Genomic DNA, 19,282 nt, shown 5'->3' with positions numbered 1-19,282 from the left:
ATAATAAATATTTTTTTAACAGTCCAACCACGGACCAATTAAAATATGAAAAAATACGACCACCCACACAAAAAAATATCATTTGCCGCCCGATCCCCCCATTTGATCATTTCTGGAACAGCCCTTACTGACTTATTCACAGGTAGACTTCCGTACATGTATGTATGTTTATAGTTGCTATTGAGATTCCACTTCTAATATACATCATATACAGTTGTATATATAAATATATATATATATATATATATATATATATATATCAATCAGGTATTTACATGTAAATAAATACATAGAAACTTATCCATCAAATAGGCAATAAAAAAATTCAATGTTAAATTCTCTCATAAAATTACTATTAACGATTTTTCCTCTTCAAAGATAATTTTGCAATCTTAAAAAAATTTTGAATTAAAAAGACAGCATTTGAATTTTCCCAACAAAGAGATAATCCCAAACCTTCATCAGAATCATCATACAGTCCCTGCAAGTCTTCTGGCTGGTCCTCCACTAGGTAACCCGTTAGATGTACCACCCCTAAAACAGACAAAAAAACCATCAGATGCACCACCCCTAAAACAGACAAAAAACCGTTATATTTACCACCCCTAAAACAGACAAAAAACCGTTAGATGTACCACCCCTAATACAGACAAAAAACCCATCAGATGCACCCCCTCCCCCCGAAAAAACAGGCAAAACCCCCATCAAATGCACCACCTCTGTATAAAACAGACTTGTAAAATACCTGTCAGATTTTACTTATGTAAAATATCTGTCAGATTTTACTTACAAAATGAGTCATCTTACTTATGTACATATAATTTTTAATTACTATGGGGGTAATTCAGGTAAATAAATGTTACTTTCTATGGGGCCATCTACCTACATTTAAATAAATGATACTGCCTGTGTGGGTCATCTTACCACTTCCGTTCAAGAAGAAGGTGACCTCCTCGCCCTCCGTAAACATGAGGTCCAGTGGCTGTTGTAGGACGCCATTGTATCCCAGGGAGCATAGTAGGAACTCCGCTTTGTCCACACTGACCATCACACCAACTAAAGCAAAGAAACAGCCAATCAATGTCAAGTACAGAAACAGCCAATCAATGTCAAGCACTGAAACAGCCAATCAATGTCTAGTACAGAAACAGATAATCAATGTAAAGTACAGATTTTATGTTCCATGTAATGCTGTAACCAATCAACTTTATGCAAATCACACAAAATAACACCCAAAAAAATTGAATCTTTATCCTGTTAATAATGCATTGCTATACACTGTCATTCAAATCTGAAGACGGCCAACATATACCAATTGCTAGTCTGAAAGTTAGTCATTCAGTTGTGAATGATGCCATTCTCCTGCACGAGTCCTACCTTTGGAAGTTGGAGGTTCCAGGGCAGCCATGGAGATGTGGAAGGACCTCTCCACCGTCTGGGTGTAACGTTTGCCTCCATCTAGAGTCACGCCTGACAAAACACAGAATTCAGCTACAGCAAATCCACAGGGAAATTATTACAATGTAACTATTCTCTAGGAGTTTCATGGTTGGGGGTTAACCATTTAAATCGGAGGAAAACTAAAAAACTTGACTCTACTTTAAAGTAGATTTACCATTTGGCAACTAATGGTTCTGAAGTCTTGTTGCAACTTTGAGCTTGTCATATTTGTTTCAGGAAAAAAAACCGGTTGCAGCTCTTACCATGATTACATGTATTTGTCAACCTTTCAATAAATTTAAGAAACAATTCAAGAAGCCTCCAAGTTCGAGGCTGAGGATTTTATATTTCAACTGAAACTAGTATCCTGCATCATTCATGAAAACAAGAACTTTATTCCTCTTCTACTGTGGCTCAGAAATATATAAAGCTGATTGTTTCCCTATAGACATGATACAGCTACATATTAGGTCACTTTGTGACATCATGGCAGCTTCCAAAACAGAATACATGTTTTTTTGCTGACAAAAAAGGTGAGATAGTAGGGCACTGTTTAAGTGTTTTGTTTGATGTTACAGATTAATCACTACACATCATTAGACATGGTCAACTGTCCTGTCTGTGCATCACCATGTTAGTTTACATGTGTATTGATCTACAAAATTGTTTGCAATATATATTGATTAATTTTTATGATTATAGAATTAAATTATTGGTTATTGATTTTATTGCTGTATTGGTAAAACATGAATTGTAAAAACAGTAGGGGTATTGTGGAAGAACCAAATTGTTTTAAGGCAATACAAAGTGGCGGATTTAAGGGAGGGGGGGGGGCAGCCAGCAAGCGCCCCCCCCCCCTAAAATTTTCAAATATAAGGTAAATCGGGGTATCTTGTTTAGAAAAGTGTACTAAACGATAAAAGAAGCAATAATTTCTTCCACACCCAGAGAAATAAATGACAAAATCTTTTGATTTCTTGCATTACTTTATTGGGAGAACTAATTTTGTTCCAGAAACCCTTAAAATTTGCATCATTTTTGTTAATTTCACCTTATTAGAAATGATAGAAAATAGTACAAATGCAGTCTATGCGAAAGACATCAGACCGTCGGACCTGACCGATGTGTAGTGCCTAAGGTCCGATGCATCATTTTTTACACCGGACCGGTATGTCCGATGTCTCACTGTCCGGTTTTGAGCTTTACTATTTTGACACGGAGTCATTTAAATGTTTGTTATAAGTAAAAACTATCACACAAATCCAAATACGTAAATGAATATGATTAAAACCGCATGGACCGTCTAAAGTATTATGCGGGAAGGATCCCTGGTATAGTATTACTGGTATAATAAATAAGATTTCCTTGGTTTTGCATTTTCACGTGTTTCACTTTTATACATTAGGTTTTTCGGTCTGACAAAATTTGGTTCTGTCCGGTGTGTTCATTGATTACACAGGACCGAATGTCCTGTGTTGTCAAAAAAACTTTCGCATAGACTGCAAATGACTAAATAGGAGGCATATTTCAAGCCCTATAAAATCTGTAAAATCCCGGAGCTTCCGGGGGCATAAAGTGGTCCCCCCCCCATAACCGCAATTCCTGGATCCGCCCCTGATACACATTACACGATGTCTAATTAGGTCACAGATGCGAAACCAATAGTCTCAATAACTATTACATTTTGAACTCATACTGTATAGGGGAATAATTTCACGGGTTGCAATTTTCGCGATGTTTCATTTTAGACACATCCGCGGGTTCATAAATTCGCGGATTCGAATCACTATAAGCCCCTCTCCTTTTTTTAAGGGTTAGGGTTGTGTATCATTTTAGAATAATAAAAATATTCACGGTTCCTTAAATTTGAGAATTTGTCTAGACCGCGAATATAGCAAAAATTTTCACCGTAATTTATTTCCCCCCTACACAGTATATTTATTTTCCCCCTACACAGTATATTTATTTTCTTGTGGAAGTTTGATAAGTATATATCAATGTTCTGATAATCGTTTGATGATGTAACGTGTATTGGAAAATAATGGAAGTGGCATTCCTCTGATCTATGCCATTACTGTGGTAAAAATATATAAGTCTGATTTAATCAAAGAGTTTACAAGTGTTCACTGAATCATCTAGACTTAAATCATCAACATATATACACATGTTCTGGACAACAATGAAAGGACAATAATTACTTAGTAATTCATTAAGCCCTATTATTTTTTTTAATATGAATGATTAGTCAAACACCCTTGGTGTAATACCAAATAGGCTGGGATAAAATCTGGCGATATACGGAGGCAATGGTGTACTTGTATCAGAACAATATTTCTTCATGACAACGTTTTATGCAGTTGTTGCAACGACAGGGCACAGTAGGTCTCTGTATTCAACAGCTGTTCATTTGGTTGAATTTCACCAAATAAGAAACAAAAAATAAATTATCATTGATGAAGAACTACGCTGTAGTTATAAAATGATTAACCAAAAGACATTAATGGTACTCCGATCAGATATGCTAGCCAGTATATTCATTAAAAACAAAACTGAAATAGAAAAGTATGTAAAAACTAAACACTGGTGCTTTAAATCGGCAATTTTAACCACGTGTTCGTGATTCCTCTCAACTATTAACAAGCGCGCAGCTTCTTAACAACTCCAGAGAACCATTTTCAATGACAACTGATAACAAAAGAACGCTATCTACTGCTTTTCTACAATGATTAAAGTGAAAAGTAACAGCTATCTCACCCCAAAACATCTTCTGTGATCCAATCTCTTTCAGAACAACCATGCTTTGGTGAATGGTATATGGCAAGTCGTAAAGTTTGTGAATAAAAGTTTGACTAGATTATATCTTACAAATTTTGCTTCAGCGGAATAGGTTTGTTTAGGAGTACAATTATATAACATGATAGACAGTTTATAAGTCTTTTCAATCACCGTTATGATTTCTGCTATCTTACGACATTCATTTACAGGGTTTCTTGTGGTAAATAGTCGCATCATTTAAAGATGGCTGCGCTCATGGACAACCTCATGTCAACAGTTTTACTTAACTTTTCAGAGTGTTCCAGAAAGCCGGAGGAGTTTTTAAAGTACATATTTTCTGTTTGCTTCTTTTTTCCTTTCCTCTTCTAGTATATTTTATATAATTTACATTTTGTGATGGTTTTCACCAGACAAAAATGTAGTAATATGTCGAGCGAGCGCAGAGCTCTACATGCATGTACATATTCTGTAATGTTCGTGCGTTGATCAGGTTGAATTTAAATAATATCTTTTTACCAAATAGTCAGTACATGAATGAAATTAGGCAGCACAAACGGACCATTTTAGTTTTCTTCCCGGGTTTTATATTCAAACATTATACATGAATGTGATTGAAGTAGTTTTTATACTATATACATTTTATTGTGCCTTCTCTGTGACTTTGACGCGCAACTTATTCTGAACTGTATGCTCTCGACTGCCTCAACTTTCCTTATTTCTACTTTCAATCTTTCCAAGTCACTAATTGTGTGATAAAAATGCACAATTTAGTCTTGTCACAGGGGCATGTCACGAATTGCTCTCTCTATAATCTATATTTACACAAGGGAGGAATCCAGAATCCCCAAAATCGCTACTGCAAATTTTCACTCATCTCCTTTTAATAGATCAAGGACATTAAATCTAGCAAACCCGGTCTTGATGGATTGAGGAAAGATCATAGTCTGTAAAAATGCGTAATATATGTTTGCACCGTCAATAAATATGAAGAAGTAATGCATTTTCTGTCATTTTTTAACCACAGGAACTTTTCCTCAAATACCCAAAATAGAAGACGCGTTCTCATTGGTCAAGCAGTTCTTATTTTCGGACGCAGAAAAAACATAGATTTTTTTTTTTAATTGGTCACTGCACTCGCTATTAACATTCTTATGCAGAGCAGGCTCTGTAGAGCATATATACTAGTATACACATATGACTTTGTATGCTTTCAATTTAGTTTAAATGCTAACAGCGCTGTTGTGTCTTTTTCAGATGAAGCATATACAATATAGATTGTATTCTACTTTTTTTAACACTTGATTTTTACTTTTTATCTTTGCTTAAAGAATGTTTATACTGTTAATCTTGAGATCTTTTTTCCAGGTTTTAAAACCCAAACATTGGACTATAAAGAGAATACAATTGCATGTTAATTTTTTTCTGTCATATATTAATATTTGTTAGAAAGTGTGGTCAGCTCTCAAATATTGAAAGCATGTTTTGTGTAATGTGAAGTAGTCTTACTCTGAAAAAAAAAAAAGGAACTGAATATAGCAAACACTCTTAAAAGAACAGGGGTGTGATTTTTCCTCTTTTTAGAGGAAATCCTCTGATTTGCTCAATTTTCAAAAAAATGAAACACTCTGGATTTGATCTAAAGTGGCAGAAAATTATATTTTTCCAGGTAGGGTGAGGTGTTTTCCTCCCTTTTTGATAAGTTTTCCTCTGATTTCTGAGGAATTCGGTCACATCCCTGAAGAAGCATTATTAATTAGGGAAATGTGTGTTAATGTAAAATGGCTGCTTTAAATGTTATGAGGATACATTATTATTGATATAAATATGTTTTTCTAGTGTGCAGCCTCAAGCTTTCACCAAATTTCGGGAGATCACAAAGTCTGTGTATGACTCTAGTAAGTCAGAAGACACGGGGAAACTGGAAAGTGATTCAGCTCTACCAGAACTGATAGTGGAAAACTTTGATAATGAACAGATATGGCAACAAATAGAATTACAAAACAATGGAGTGATTGACAACTTATTATCAAAAATCAGCAGTGTAGTGACAGCCCAAGATAAACTCAGTCTGAGAACCAAGTCAGACCAAAGCGATCCAGGCGGCAAGAAAAAAGTTCGATTTCACAACAAGGACTCAGGAAATGATGAGAGTGAGGAAGAAGGCACAGATGTTGAGGTGGAAAAGATAAAGAGTCGACTGATCGATGAGGAGGAGGATAGTGACAGCAGTAAGGAGATGATTTTCAAAGGCAATAATGTGTTGGACATTGAAAGTGATGATGAGGACAGTGAAATTGACTTCAAATTTCCTAAGTTAGAACCTCCACCCCCTGATGAAGAGGAATCAGAGACTGATGATGAAAACCTGATCAAGAAAGAGACGCGTAAACACCAAGGACAGGAAGTGAATAAGAAGAGGCGGCCCGCCAGTGTGGTCGACGACAAGTTCTTCAAATTAGCGGACATGGAGGCGTTTCTGGAACAGGAGGATGCGAGAGAGGAGAGGAGGATAAGGGGAGAGGACAGCGATGAAGACGATGAGGACATCGACTTGTTCGCCGACATTCCGTCAGATGATGAGGAGGTTTGTTCATTTCATGAATGCACAATGTTGTACTTCATGATTTCTATGAGATAAAGTTCACCAACAGTGAACTATTTATCATATTCAATAAAACAACTTTACACTAAACTAATCAGGGTTGGCAAAAAAGTGGTCAATATGAGTATTGACCGGGCCGGTGGTCAATACTGGTTAAAACCAGTCAATACTGGTTAATACTGGTCGATTGAAAATTATTTGGTCATTATAGGACCTGTGTTATTTATTTTATTTTGAATGTTTAAGTGACCATTATGATAAATACTGTAATTCATAACATGCACTATCAGTATATAATATACTTATAAGTCATAATATTAAATAAATAATGTACAAATGACTGTTGAATTGGGGATCATGTAAACGTTTCTGTTCAAATTCCTTAGTTTAACAAGAACTACCTATAAGTATTGTTTCATCAATCTTCATTTTAACTGTTGAATAAACATTTGAGGGGGTGGGTTGGTGGTGTTTTCATAACAATAACAGGCACACTGGTCATCTCTGGTCCCAGTCTATGCTTATTAACACCTGTCAACTCTGCTTCCTGTACTCAGGTAATGTCCAGCTACCTTTTATTCTTAATCTGCCCAGGTACATGTATTAAGAGGTCTGCCTCCTATCGTCAAGCTATGCTATAGAACTGTGACCCTCTGGTAGGTACTGAAGATATTTCTGTCAGTTTCAGCAAACCAAATATATTAAACTTATGAAATTACATTTGATTATCTAATGAAAAATGTTAATCAACAATTGATCCATATAATGAAAAGACTTGATTTATCTTTATCTTTGCAAGAAATGTACAAAAATAGGAAAATAGACAGTTTAAATCACAATTGACCATTATTGACCACTGGTTAAAACCAAGGGCGGTTTTAACCGCCCAACCCTGCTAAACTTACTCACGAATTACTTCTTAAAATGGATTAAATAACATAGCTTACAACAGGCACACTTATAATGAAATTTAACAGACTGTGTACAGAAAACTAGATTATAGACATATTGACATTGAATTTCTGCTTATATCAGATGTAACACAAACAGTACTGTGAAGCACTACTTAGTACAAGTATATTATGAAATAGACTAGATTGTACGACAAACTTTTCAGGTGTAAATGAATCATTTATAGATTGATATAATGAAATACTGCCTATAATCATCGTCGGATACCCACGGCTGATGAGTAGAAGACGAGATCAGCCGTGGGTATTCGACGATGCTTTATAATATAAAGACATGATTTACTGTGATATTGATTTTAAGAAATTAGAATTAAGTGTTACCGTTGCTTTGCAGTGTTTTGCTGTCCAACAAGAGCAAATCCCCTCGCAATGAGTGTCTACAAGCATTTTCTACAAAGTCCTTTAATGACCTTTACCTCTGACTTTTAACTCCAAAATCAATGGGGTTCTTCCTCTCTTAATAACAAGGCTACATGTGAAGTATGAAATCAATCAAGCATAAAATGTGGCCTGTACTACAAGCTCAGTGTTAAACACATTCTCACCCACACACATTCTGCACTACAAGCTCAGTATTAAACACATTCTCACCCACACACATTCTGTACTACAAGCTCAGTATTAAACACATTCTCACCCACACACATTCTGTACTACAAGCTCAGTGTTAAACACATTCTCACCCACACACATTCTGTAGTACAAGCTCAGTGTTAAACACATTCTCACCCACACACATTCTGTAGTACAAGCTCAGTGTTAAACACATTCTCACCCACACACATTCTGTACTACAAGCTCAGTGTTAAACACATTCTCACCCACACACATTCTGTACTACAAGCTCAGTGTTAAACACATTCTCACCCACACACATTCTGCACTACAAGCTCATTAGTGTTAAACACATTCTCACCCACACACATTCTGCACCTACAAGCCCAGTGTTACACACATTCTCACCCACACACATTCTGTACTACAAGCTCAGTGTTAAACACATTCTCACCCACACACATTCTGTACTACAAGCTCAGTATTAAACACATTCTCATCCACACACATTCTGTACTACAAGCTCAGTGTTAAACACATTCTCACCCACACACATTCTGTACTACAAGCTCAGTGTTAAACACATTCTCACCCACACACATTCTGTACTACAAGCTCAGTGTTAAACACATTCTCACCCACACACATTCTGTACTACAAGCTCAGTGTTAAACACATTCTCACCCACACACATTCTGTACTACAAGCTCAGTATTAAACACATTCTCACCCACACACATTCTGCACTACAAGCTCATTAGTGTTAAACACATTCTCACCCACACACATTCTGTATTACAAGCTCAGTGTTAAACACATTCTCATCCACACACATTCTGCACTACAAGCTCAGTATTAAACACATTCTCACCCACACACATTCTGTAGTACAAGCTCAGTATTAAACACATTCTCACCCACACACATTCTGTACTACAAGCTCAGTATTAAACACATTCTCACCCACACACATTCTGCACTACAAGCTCAGTGTTAAACACATTCTCATCCACACACATTCTGTACTACAAGCTCAGTGTTAAACACATTCTCACCCACACACATTCTGTACTACAAGCCCAGTGTTAAACACATTCTCACCCACACACATTCTGTACTACAAGCTCAGTATTAAACACATTCTCACCCACACACATTCTGTACTACAAGCTCAGTGTTAAACACATTCTCACCCACACACATTCTGCACTACAAGCTCAGTATTAAACACATTCTCACCCACACACATTCTGTACTACAAGCTCAGTATTAAACACATTCTCATCCACACACATTCTGTACTACAAGCTCAGTGTTAAACACATTCTCATCCACACACATTCTGTACTACAAGCTCAGTGTTAAACACATTCTCACCCACACACATTCTGTACTACAAGCTCAGTGTTAAACACATTCTCACCCACACACATTCTGTACTACAAGCTCAGTATTAAACACATTCTCACCCACACACATTCTGTAGTACAAGCTCAGTGTTAAACACATTCTCACCCACACACATTCTGTAGTACAAGCTCAGTGTTAAACACATTCTCACCCACACACATTCTGTACTACAAGCTCAGTGTTAAACACATTCTCACCCACACACATTCTGTACTACAAGCTCAGTGTTAAACACATTCTCACCCACACACATTCTGCACTACAAGCTCATTAGTGTTAAACACATTCTCACCCACACACATTCTGCACTACAAGCCCAGTGTTACACACATTCTCACCCACACACATTCTGCACTACAAGCTCAGTATTAAACACATTCTCACCCACACACATTCTGTACTACAAGCTCAGTATTAAACACATTCTCACCCACACACATTCTGCACTACAAGCTCATTAGTGTTAAACACATTCTCACCCACACACATTCTGTACTACAAGCTCAGTGTTAAACACATTCTCATCCACACACATTCTGCACTACAAGCTCAGTGTTAAACACATTCTCACCCACACACATTCTGTACTACAAGCCCAGTGTTAAACACATTCTCACCCACCACACACATTCTGCACTACAAGCTCAGTGTTAAACACATTCTCACCCACACACATTCTGTACTACAAGCTCAGTTACACACATTCTCACCCACACACATTCTGCACTACAAGCTCAGTGTTAAACACATTCTCACCCACACACATTCTGCACTACAAGCTCAGTGTTAAACACATTCTCACCCACACACTAACAAACCCGTTACTATATCTCAGAATCCCCCATCCCCCCCACAATGAATTGCGAGGGAGAAATAACAGAGTGTGAAGTGGTATGGCTTCTCCATTGTACATTGTGTATTTTGATTTAAACACAGTATATATACACTCAGTATGATGTATTTGATTGGATGGTTATTATACGCCCGTCTTAAGACGGGCCGTATTATGTTATGGCCTTCATGTCCGTCCGTCTGTCCGTCCGTCTGTTAGCTTTTTCGTGTCCGGCTCATAACTTAAATACTATAAGGCCTAGAATAATCAAACTTTGTCAGTTGATACATCTTGGGTAGAAGGTGTGTCGCACATTAAAACCAGGTCGCTGTGACTTTTAATTAAGAAGATATGGCCAAATATGGTAAAACCCTGTCTGGCTCATAACTTGAAAACTATTTGATCTAGAATCATGAAACTTGGTCATCTTATGCATCTTAGGTAGAAGGTGTGTCGCACTGTACTTTAAGGTCACTGTGACATTTAGTTGAAGTGATTTTTTGAAAAAAGTATGTTATAATTGGTACAATCCCTACTCATATAAGAGTTTTGTAGAAAACCTCATTCAAAAATGTTACATCAAGAAAACACATATTTTTTTTATGATATACTGTACAGCTTCTTTTTAGCCTATGTAATGTTTCCTTTGTTTCTAACAATAACATGAGAAATTCCACTTGTCCCATGGGAGTAGCATGCAAAGGGCATTTTGACAAGACTAATTAATGAGTTTTGTGTAGAGCATCTCTGATCAACATGATCAAGCAGGTGTTATCTTTATCTCTAGGGAATTGGGCAGAGAGATCTTAGCCTCTTAATTGCAGATATACCAGAAATTATTTGTGAAAGTGAATTTGTTTGTTGTGGTTAGTCTTTATTTTCAAAATTAATTTGACATTGTACTATATAATTTTTAATTTTTTTTCTCAGCAACCTATATGCAGAGTATCATTTCTCACTAAGACAACAAATGGTTGCAATATGTATAAAGGCCTATTTTAATGATTAGTATTTTGATGTTTTGTTATGGCTGTGGCATTGTTCAGAAAAAAGATATACAATGAACAAAGCTGCAGATTGGGCATTTGTGTAAATCTGAACAGATGAAATAGTATTGCAATAACCATATTAAAAAATGTTAATTCAAGAAACTACACATTCTTCATTATATACACTGTACTATACAGCAGTATATAACAAACAAATTATTTCTTTTGTGTCAGTAACAAGAGAAATTTCCCTTGTCCCATGGGTGTAATTATCAAGCAATTCAGGAGGCATTTTGCTAACAGAAAAATTGCATTCTGTCAAATTACAGATTAATTAATGAGTTTAGAAGATTTCTGTTACAGCAATCTGATCAAGGAGGTGCTATCTATATCTCTTGCAATCAGGAATTGGGCAGAGGAATCTGGCCTTCTAATTGATCTGTCAAATTTTAGAACAGTTCTAAGTGGTAGCCATTACTTTGAAAGTTAATTTGGTATAAAGTTTAAGAATTAATATGATATTGTAAAATATATTTTTATTTTATATCTCAACAACAAGGTGCAGATTGTCATGTCTCACTAAGATGACAGTTTTACAGTCTAAGAATAAACATAATGACTAATGTTTGATGTTTTATTACGCTGTGCATTGTTCTTCATTCCTTAAAATACAATGAGCAAAGCTGCAGATGTGCATTTCTCAAGTCTAACACAACCAGTTGAGAAATATATGATGTATTATTTTTTTCTAATTAATAACTACACCATAGGAGATGCACCAGTATTTGAAATAACCGTTTTTAATCTATATTTATTTATATTGACATCACCATGCATATTTTACTTTTATACTTGAAGATTTGACAAAGGCAGATACTGATATATGTATTTTTTGATATGTTGAATAAATCAACCTTTTTGAGTACTCCCATTTATTGTAAGTTGTTTGCTTGGATAAAGGGCTATCTTGCACTTTAATCATTTCATTGAAACCATTTGGGAAAATGTTTTTATATCCTTTTAAAAATCATTAAGCTTACATTATCAATATTTGAAGCAATGTCACATGAGGCCATAAAGTAGGTAAGATTCTTAAAGGAAGGTTGACATTTGGTTCCATGCATACCTATCTCTTCATGGTGATATGTTCATGTTAACAATATGTGACGGGCGTATCATGTGCCGTGGCGGTGCACTTTATTTTAGGATGTAGTATGATGTAATTGATTGGATGGTTATTTTAGGATGTAGTATGATGTATTTGATTGGATGGTAATTTTGGGATGTAGTATTTATGATGTATTTGATTGGATGGTTATTTTAGGATGTAGTACTTATGATGTATTTGATTGGATGGTTATTTTAGGATGGAGAGAGTGGAAGAAAAGTTCACTATGAAGACTTCTTTGATCCTCCAGAAGAGGAATCTGGGAAAAAAGAAAAAAAGTTCAAACAATCTAAGAGGTACTCTTATGGTATATCAATATGTATCCATTTCATTTTAGCTGAGTGGAGAAGTTCTGAAGAACTTAGTTTATCAATGGCATAAGCCCTGACTTTATGCAATGATATAGATCACCATGTTATGTAAAACTCACTGCATAAAGTCAAAAACTGGAGACCAACGCCATTAGGTTTAAATTACAGAAGATTCTCATGAATGGTTACCACATATTCAATAGGGTCTGTATCCAGAGTATAAACTGTAAGAAATAAAACAGATCACCATCACATCACGAGAATATGTAGTGTTAAATTTTTGTGGTTGACTGTTTCGACCGTGGAGCGGTCGTCATCAATCTAATTGAAATTAGATGTTAGATCCGCTTGCATACTCGCTACACAAACATCTAACAACATTCCGTAGAGGGTCACGTCAGAGGTCAAATTCGATTGACCAATGAAATCACCGCAGGCAAAATCATTGAATGTTTGTTGAAGCCGATAAGTCTAGAGTGATACCAAATTTGACCTCTGACGTGACCCTCTATGGGATGTTTTTAGATGTTTGTGTAGCGAGTATGCTAGTGGATCCAACATCTAATTTTAATTAGATTGGGTCGTCATTAGAAAGTTCTTTAAGTTTCAACATAAATACAGAAAGGAGATTTCAGTCTCTCCATGCATACCAAAGATTTCATCCAATGTCAGTTATATGTAATTCACAGAGGTCAAGGATGCTTTGTAAACTTTGTCATTTAGGCACAGGATTTCATCACATGACCACCCAAGTTCATATCCCAGTGAACTTAACAATGTTCTTTATTTCTGAAATAATTTTTTTTTAAATTCTCAAAAACCACAAGGTTGTTATATGTTAAATTGATTTATGCAAGCATCTTCATAATTTAATTATAATATTAATTATTAACTTAATTTAGATAGAAGCCTGAAGGTTATGTGATTAGTGCAAGGTCATCCCATGGGCTTTCTATATAATAGATAATTGCATTCAGACATTGTAGAAGAGCTCTCTAGTTTGTGTTAAATGGAATGAATTTTTTTTCATTTGTCATGGAATGAATCATTATATGTACATGTAAGCGTTTTGCATACAACGTCTCCATACATTGACAGGTATCATTATGTACATGTGGAGGTGCTTTAGACAGTCACCTAGATCCAGGGTGGGATGGGCATTATTGCTGTACATGGGAAATATATAATTGTTCAGATGAGCAACATGGCCTATGGGTTTCATGATGTTATGACATAAGTTTTGAAATTGAAGTTATAGATATGTACATAGATGCCTAGTTTTTATTTTGATAACTAATAGAGAATGCAATGTTTTGGCTACATGTGAAAAATATTATGCAAAGTTCGTAAGAAATTTTCAAACAAATTTGAAATTCATTGCATTTAGATCAAGTGGAGAGGATGAAGACCAGGAAGAAGAAGAGGAGGATGAGGAGGAGAAAATGTTTGAAGAGGAAGAAATGGAAGAGGGAGATGATGATGAGGTCGAAGAAGATGAGATGGAAGACGATAGTCCAATAAAAAGAAGAGATCTTTTAGACTCTGACAGTGAAGGGGAGGATCCAGACGAGGTGTTGGGCCGAAAACCACAGGAAAAGTCAACATTTGAGAAACAGCAAGACAAGGTGACACGATTGACTCTGCAAAGTATCATATAATATAGTGGTACATGTCAAACAGTCATAGGAAACTGTGTCTTCATTTCCATTGACTGATGTTATATAATTTTCATTTATCTTTAAAAACTTGGAAAGACACTCCACTAACATGTTTTCTTGACATTTGTTTGAATTAGAACCTACATAGTACTGTGGAATCATATAAATTCGTGGGGGACCATTTTCGTGGATTGTCGAGATTTTACAGTTTCATTGAGATATAATTTCATAGATATGGTTTCCTTACTTTGAAACATCGTATAAATTTTTGTATTTTGTTGTGGTTTGAAATTCGTGGGATAGGAGTTTTTAGGAAATCCATGAAAATTGAACCCCTATGAAATTGAACGATTCCGAGGTATTGATATCAAATTTAACCTTACAGCTGAGAGAAAAGATATCTAAACTGGAGGCAGCCAGCCTAGCAGAAAAACAATGGCAGATGTCAGGAGAGATAGGGGCCACAAGTCGACCAGAGAATAGCTTGTTAGAGGAACACTTGATGTACGACCAGACGGTCAGACTGGGTACGCCAAAATCTTCAAAACAATATCCTTCTTTTAGTGTCATCTGTTGAGCAAATCCAATGTCGAAAGATCACTTTGTCTATTTATATGTCTGATAGTTTGTCGCACTCTTTAACCTATAATCCAATGTCGAAAGATCACTTTGTCCATTTATATGTCTGATAGTTTGTCGCACTCTTTAACCTATAATTTGGGAGAGGAATTATTTTGGTATAACGTTAAGTGATATATGTTCATTTAATGTCAACTGATTATTTCATGAGAGTTAAATTTAAAGTTGGGATTTAGCCTGAGTGCTTGTTCTAAACAGTATATATGAATATTCATCTCATGCATAAGATGATAAAGCGGATTTTATAGAATTGTTTGATTTTTCTACAATTTGAACATCGAATTATGATTATCAATAATACTCTTTGCTTTGTTAGCCCCTGTAATAACCGAGGAGACCACCCAAACCTTGGAATCCATCATCATACAGAGAATCAAAGACAAGGTCAGACTCGGACTAATAATCGGACAGAGTACCATACAAGTCTATTTACACTGAGAATTATACACTGACTAAAGATCAGAGTCTCATATAAGTTTGTTGACACTGAGAATTACATGAGTACACTGACTAAAGATCTTTCCGAATCTTAATATGATGTAAAATACCAGTGAATTAAACCATCTTCTGTTCAAATTGGAATTAAAAAAAACTTGAGTGAGAAAATAATGCAAATGGTTGAATCCACTTTGTATGAGATTGTTTGAATCCTCCCTGTATGGATTATTTTCCGGGGGGGGGAGGGGGGGGGTGATATTCGTTTGCTTATAACTACATTTGTTTTATTCTACAGGCCTTTGATGATGTGGAGCGAAAAGTGAAACCTAAAGAAAATCCGATTGAATACAAGAAAAGGATTGTGTTGGACCAGGAGAAAAGCAAGCTTAGTCTGGGGGAGGTGTATGAACAGGAGTATGTCAAACAACAGGTACGTAATGAGATGGGTCTGTCTCAAGTCAGTCTGACCTGTTAGTGATGAGATGGGTCTGTCTCAAGTCATTCTGACCTGGAGTATCTCAAACAACAGGTACATAATGAGATAGGTCTGTCTCAGGTCATTCTGACCTGGTACGTAATGAGATAGGTCTGTTTCAGGTCATTTTGAACTGGTACGTAATGAGATAGGTCTGTCTCAGGTCATTCTGACCTGGTACGTAATGAGATAGGTCTGTCTCAGGTCATTTTGACCTAGTACGTAATGAGATAGGTCTGTCTCAGGTCATTCTGACCTGGTACATAATGAAATAGGTCTGTCTCAGGTCATTCTGACCTGGTCGTAATGAGATAGGTCTGTTCTCGGGTCTTTCTGACCAGGGATTATTTTTTTTGGGACTGTAAAGGGCCGAAATTCGGCCCCAATCCCAATGCTGAAAAACTAATCTGATTAAAACCAGATCCTGAGATCCGCTTACTTAGACCGCTACACTAGGATCTGACGTAACCCCATAGGGGGTCATGTCCGCATGACCTTTCGCTTGGAATATTCATGAGAACTATCAGCCAGTTAGATTGCGCCATACAGACAATGATGGCTATTTAGGCGGTTCCTGGCAATTCGTAAACAAATTGCTGTAATCTCTCTCCCACGAAGTTTATTCCACACTGTAAAGTTGTATATTCTCGCATAACGAATTTTAAACTTTCGCAATAATGCCTAATCTATTCCGTTCATTCAAACAACAAAACGTACGATATGAAATATGCCCAAATTAAATTAATTGTGAATTCAGATTTATGTATGAATAGGGACGGGTACGAATTGAATAGTTTTCAAGATGGTTTACTTAAATAACGCGAGGAATATAACGCCAGTCGACGTAAACGGTGCACTGTGACGTCGCATCTAGCTGCGATATGTTTTCTTTCAAACCAAACAATGGCAGCCATTTGCCTTGAATTGTGAACTCCATCGGGATTTTTTAGCATTTGAATGAAAGAAAACCCGCAGAGAATACAGACGTTGTTTAAATCGCATGTTTTGACAGGTGTGCAGTCGTCTGTCAAACGCACAGCCATTTTTTTTTGCATCTCTAACGTAAATAATGACGCAAAGGTTCATGGGAGAAAAATTATCGTTGGTATAAATCGACAGGGTCAATTTGATTGGCTTAACGAAAGGTCATGCGGACGTGACCCTATATGGGGTTGCGTCAGATCCTAATGTAGCGATCTAAGTGAGCGGATCTCAGGATCTGGTTTTCATCAGATTGCTGAAAAACAGGTGTTTTTCCCAAAGTGACGACTTAGTCTAACAATTTTCAAAAGATTGTTAAAAAAAAAGTTGTTGATAGTGTCTTGTAATTTTGATGCGTTATTTTATATAGAAGGAAGATGAGGAGGAGAAGACAGACCCGGAACACGAACAGATCAAGTCCATGATGCAGTCCCTCCTCATCAAACTGGACGCCCTGTCAAACTTCCAGTACACACCCAAACCCGTGGCTCCGGAGGTGAAGATCGTTACAAATCTGCCCTCTATCATGATGGAAGAGGTGGCTCCTGTAACCCATGGCGATGGAACATTGCTGGCTCCGGAGGAAATCAAGGTATGCATTGTCCAGCAATGGTACAATGTAGCGATGCACCTCAGAAATGAATAAAATAACATCGGTACAAGTACCTGTGCACCTCAGAGATAAAAAAAAAAATGATATTGGTATAAGTAGCTGTGCACCTTTGCGATGAAAAAATAACAATGGTACAGAAATGACAAAAATGATTTGAAGAGCAGTAGAAAATGGTTCTAAACATTACCGGAAATAATTTTCATGCATAAATGCTGTACATGATTTGAAGAACAGTAGTTTGAACTACCACCACATTACTTCTCACAGATCTGATCCAACCCAACAAGATCAAGGAAATGAAGTGATTTTTAGATTTGTATGTGTAATAGATTTAAAGATTTGTATGTGTAATATGAACCACATCAATTTAAACATGTCCCTGGTGTATTGGAATTTTTAAGGATAAAAGAAAAGGTGAACTAAAAGGCAAAACAGAACGCACAGAGACCGACAGGAAGTCGGAGCGGCGGACGAAGAAGGCCGAGAAACGGAAACGACACAGGGAGAAGAAGAAGCGGCAAGCCCTGGTGGAGAAACTGAACCCCGGCCTGGGGAACAAGTACAGCAAGGAAAAGGCCGTCAAAGAACTGGAGAAAAGCAGCAAAGCAGGGTCAGGGGTTACCGTGCTCAAGGTCAGGATCATTTATTGTTAAATAGAGACCAAAGCGGGGTATGGGGTTACCGTGCTCAAGGTCAGGATCATTTATTGTTAAATAGAGACCAAAGCAGGGTCAGGGGTTACCATGCTCAAGGTCAGGATCATTTATTGTTAAATAGAGACCAAAGCGGGGTCAGGAGCTACCGTGCCCAAGGTCAGGATCATTTGTTGTTAGAGACCAAAGTGGGGTCAGAGGTTACCGTGCTCAAGTACAGGATCATTAATTTTATTGTTAAATAGAGACCAAAGCAGGGTCAGGGGTTACTGTGCTCAAGGTCAGGGTCATTTATTGTTGAATAGAGACCAAAGCAGGGTCAGGGGTTACCATGCTCAAGGTCAGGATCATTTATTGTTAAATAGAGACCAAAGCGGGGTCGGGGGCTACCGTGTTTAGGGTCAGGGTCATATATTGCTAAATAAATAGAAGCAAAATAGGGTCATGGGTTTCCTATAAATTTATTTATGTCAAAATAACTTAAGTTACAGTGTGTGTATTGGATAACATTTTTATGATACCCGATTTAGGAAAGTTTTTGCTCCCAATTCATCTGTGTGAATTCAGTTACTGGATGCATGATGCCTTTAACAGTTTATGATTTGTTTTTAGGAAGACAAGCACTCGACCAATCAGAAACTCACCTCCTCCCGGACATTCTTCACGCAGCTCCAGGAGGACGCGCAGTCACAGATCAAAAAACGGAAGACAGACTCCACCAGTAAAAAGACTGTACAAAAGTCAGCGAAAATATATAAATTATGATTTCATT

At 36.7% G+C, this 19,282-nt stretch overlaps 2 protein-coding genes across 3 annotated transcripts in view; one reads left to right on the top strand and one right to left on the bottom strand.

Moving 5' to 3' along the window:
- LOC125648916 (46 kDa FK506-binding nuclear protein-like) overlaps nucleotides 1-5,980 on the bottom strand; it is a 27,344-nt gene extending 21,364 nt beyond the window's left edge. For both annotated transcript variants that reach the window (XM_056167043.1, XM_048875960.2), the window contains exons 1-4: nucleotides 4,195-5,980; nucleotides 1,378-1,470; nucleotides 925-1,056; nucleotides 457-534 (exon numbers count right to left, since the gene is read on the bottom strand). In XM_056167043.1, the coding sequence (XP_056023018.1) occupies nucleotides 457-534; nucleotides 925-1,056; nucleotides 1,378-1,470; nucleotides 4,195-4,237 (346 nt within the window). In that variant the 5' untranslated portion in view covers nucleotides 4,238-5,980. The remainder of the gene's footprint in view (nucleotides 1-456; nucleotides 535-924; nucleotides 1,057-1,377; nucleotides 1,471-4,194) is intronic.
- Nucleotides 4,411-19,282, top strand: LOC125648914 (U3 small nucleolar ribonucleoprotein protein MPP10-like). Its single transcript, XM_048875957.2, has 10 exons — nucleotides 4,411-4,541; nucleotides 6,052-6,799; nucleotides 12,941-13,038; nucleotides 14,441-14,678; nucleotides 15,097-15,238; nucleotides 15,667-15,734; nucleotides 16,084-16,218; nucleotides 17,615-17,836; nucleotides 18,259-18,489; nucleotides 19,123-19,282. Exons 1-10 carry the CDS (start codon nucleotides 4,459-4,461, stop codon nucleotides 19,273-19,275), a joined length of 2,118 nt encoding a protein of 705 aa, XP_048731914.2. The 5' UTR covers nucleotides 4,411-4,458; the 3' UTR covers nucleotides 19,276-19,282.

Source organism: Ostrea edulis, chromosome 5 (genome assembly GCF_947568905.1).
Source record: "Ostrea edulis chromosome 5, xbOstEdul1.1, whole genome shotgun sequence".
Lineage (NCBI taxonomy): Eukaryota > Metazoa > Mollusca > Bivalvia > Ostreida > Ostreidae > Ostrea > Ostrea edulis.
This window is presented reverse-complemented; position numbering and strand designations above follow the sequence as displayed.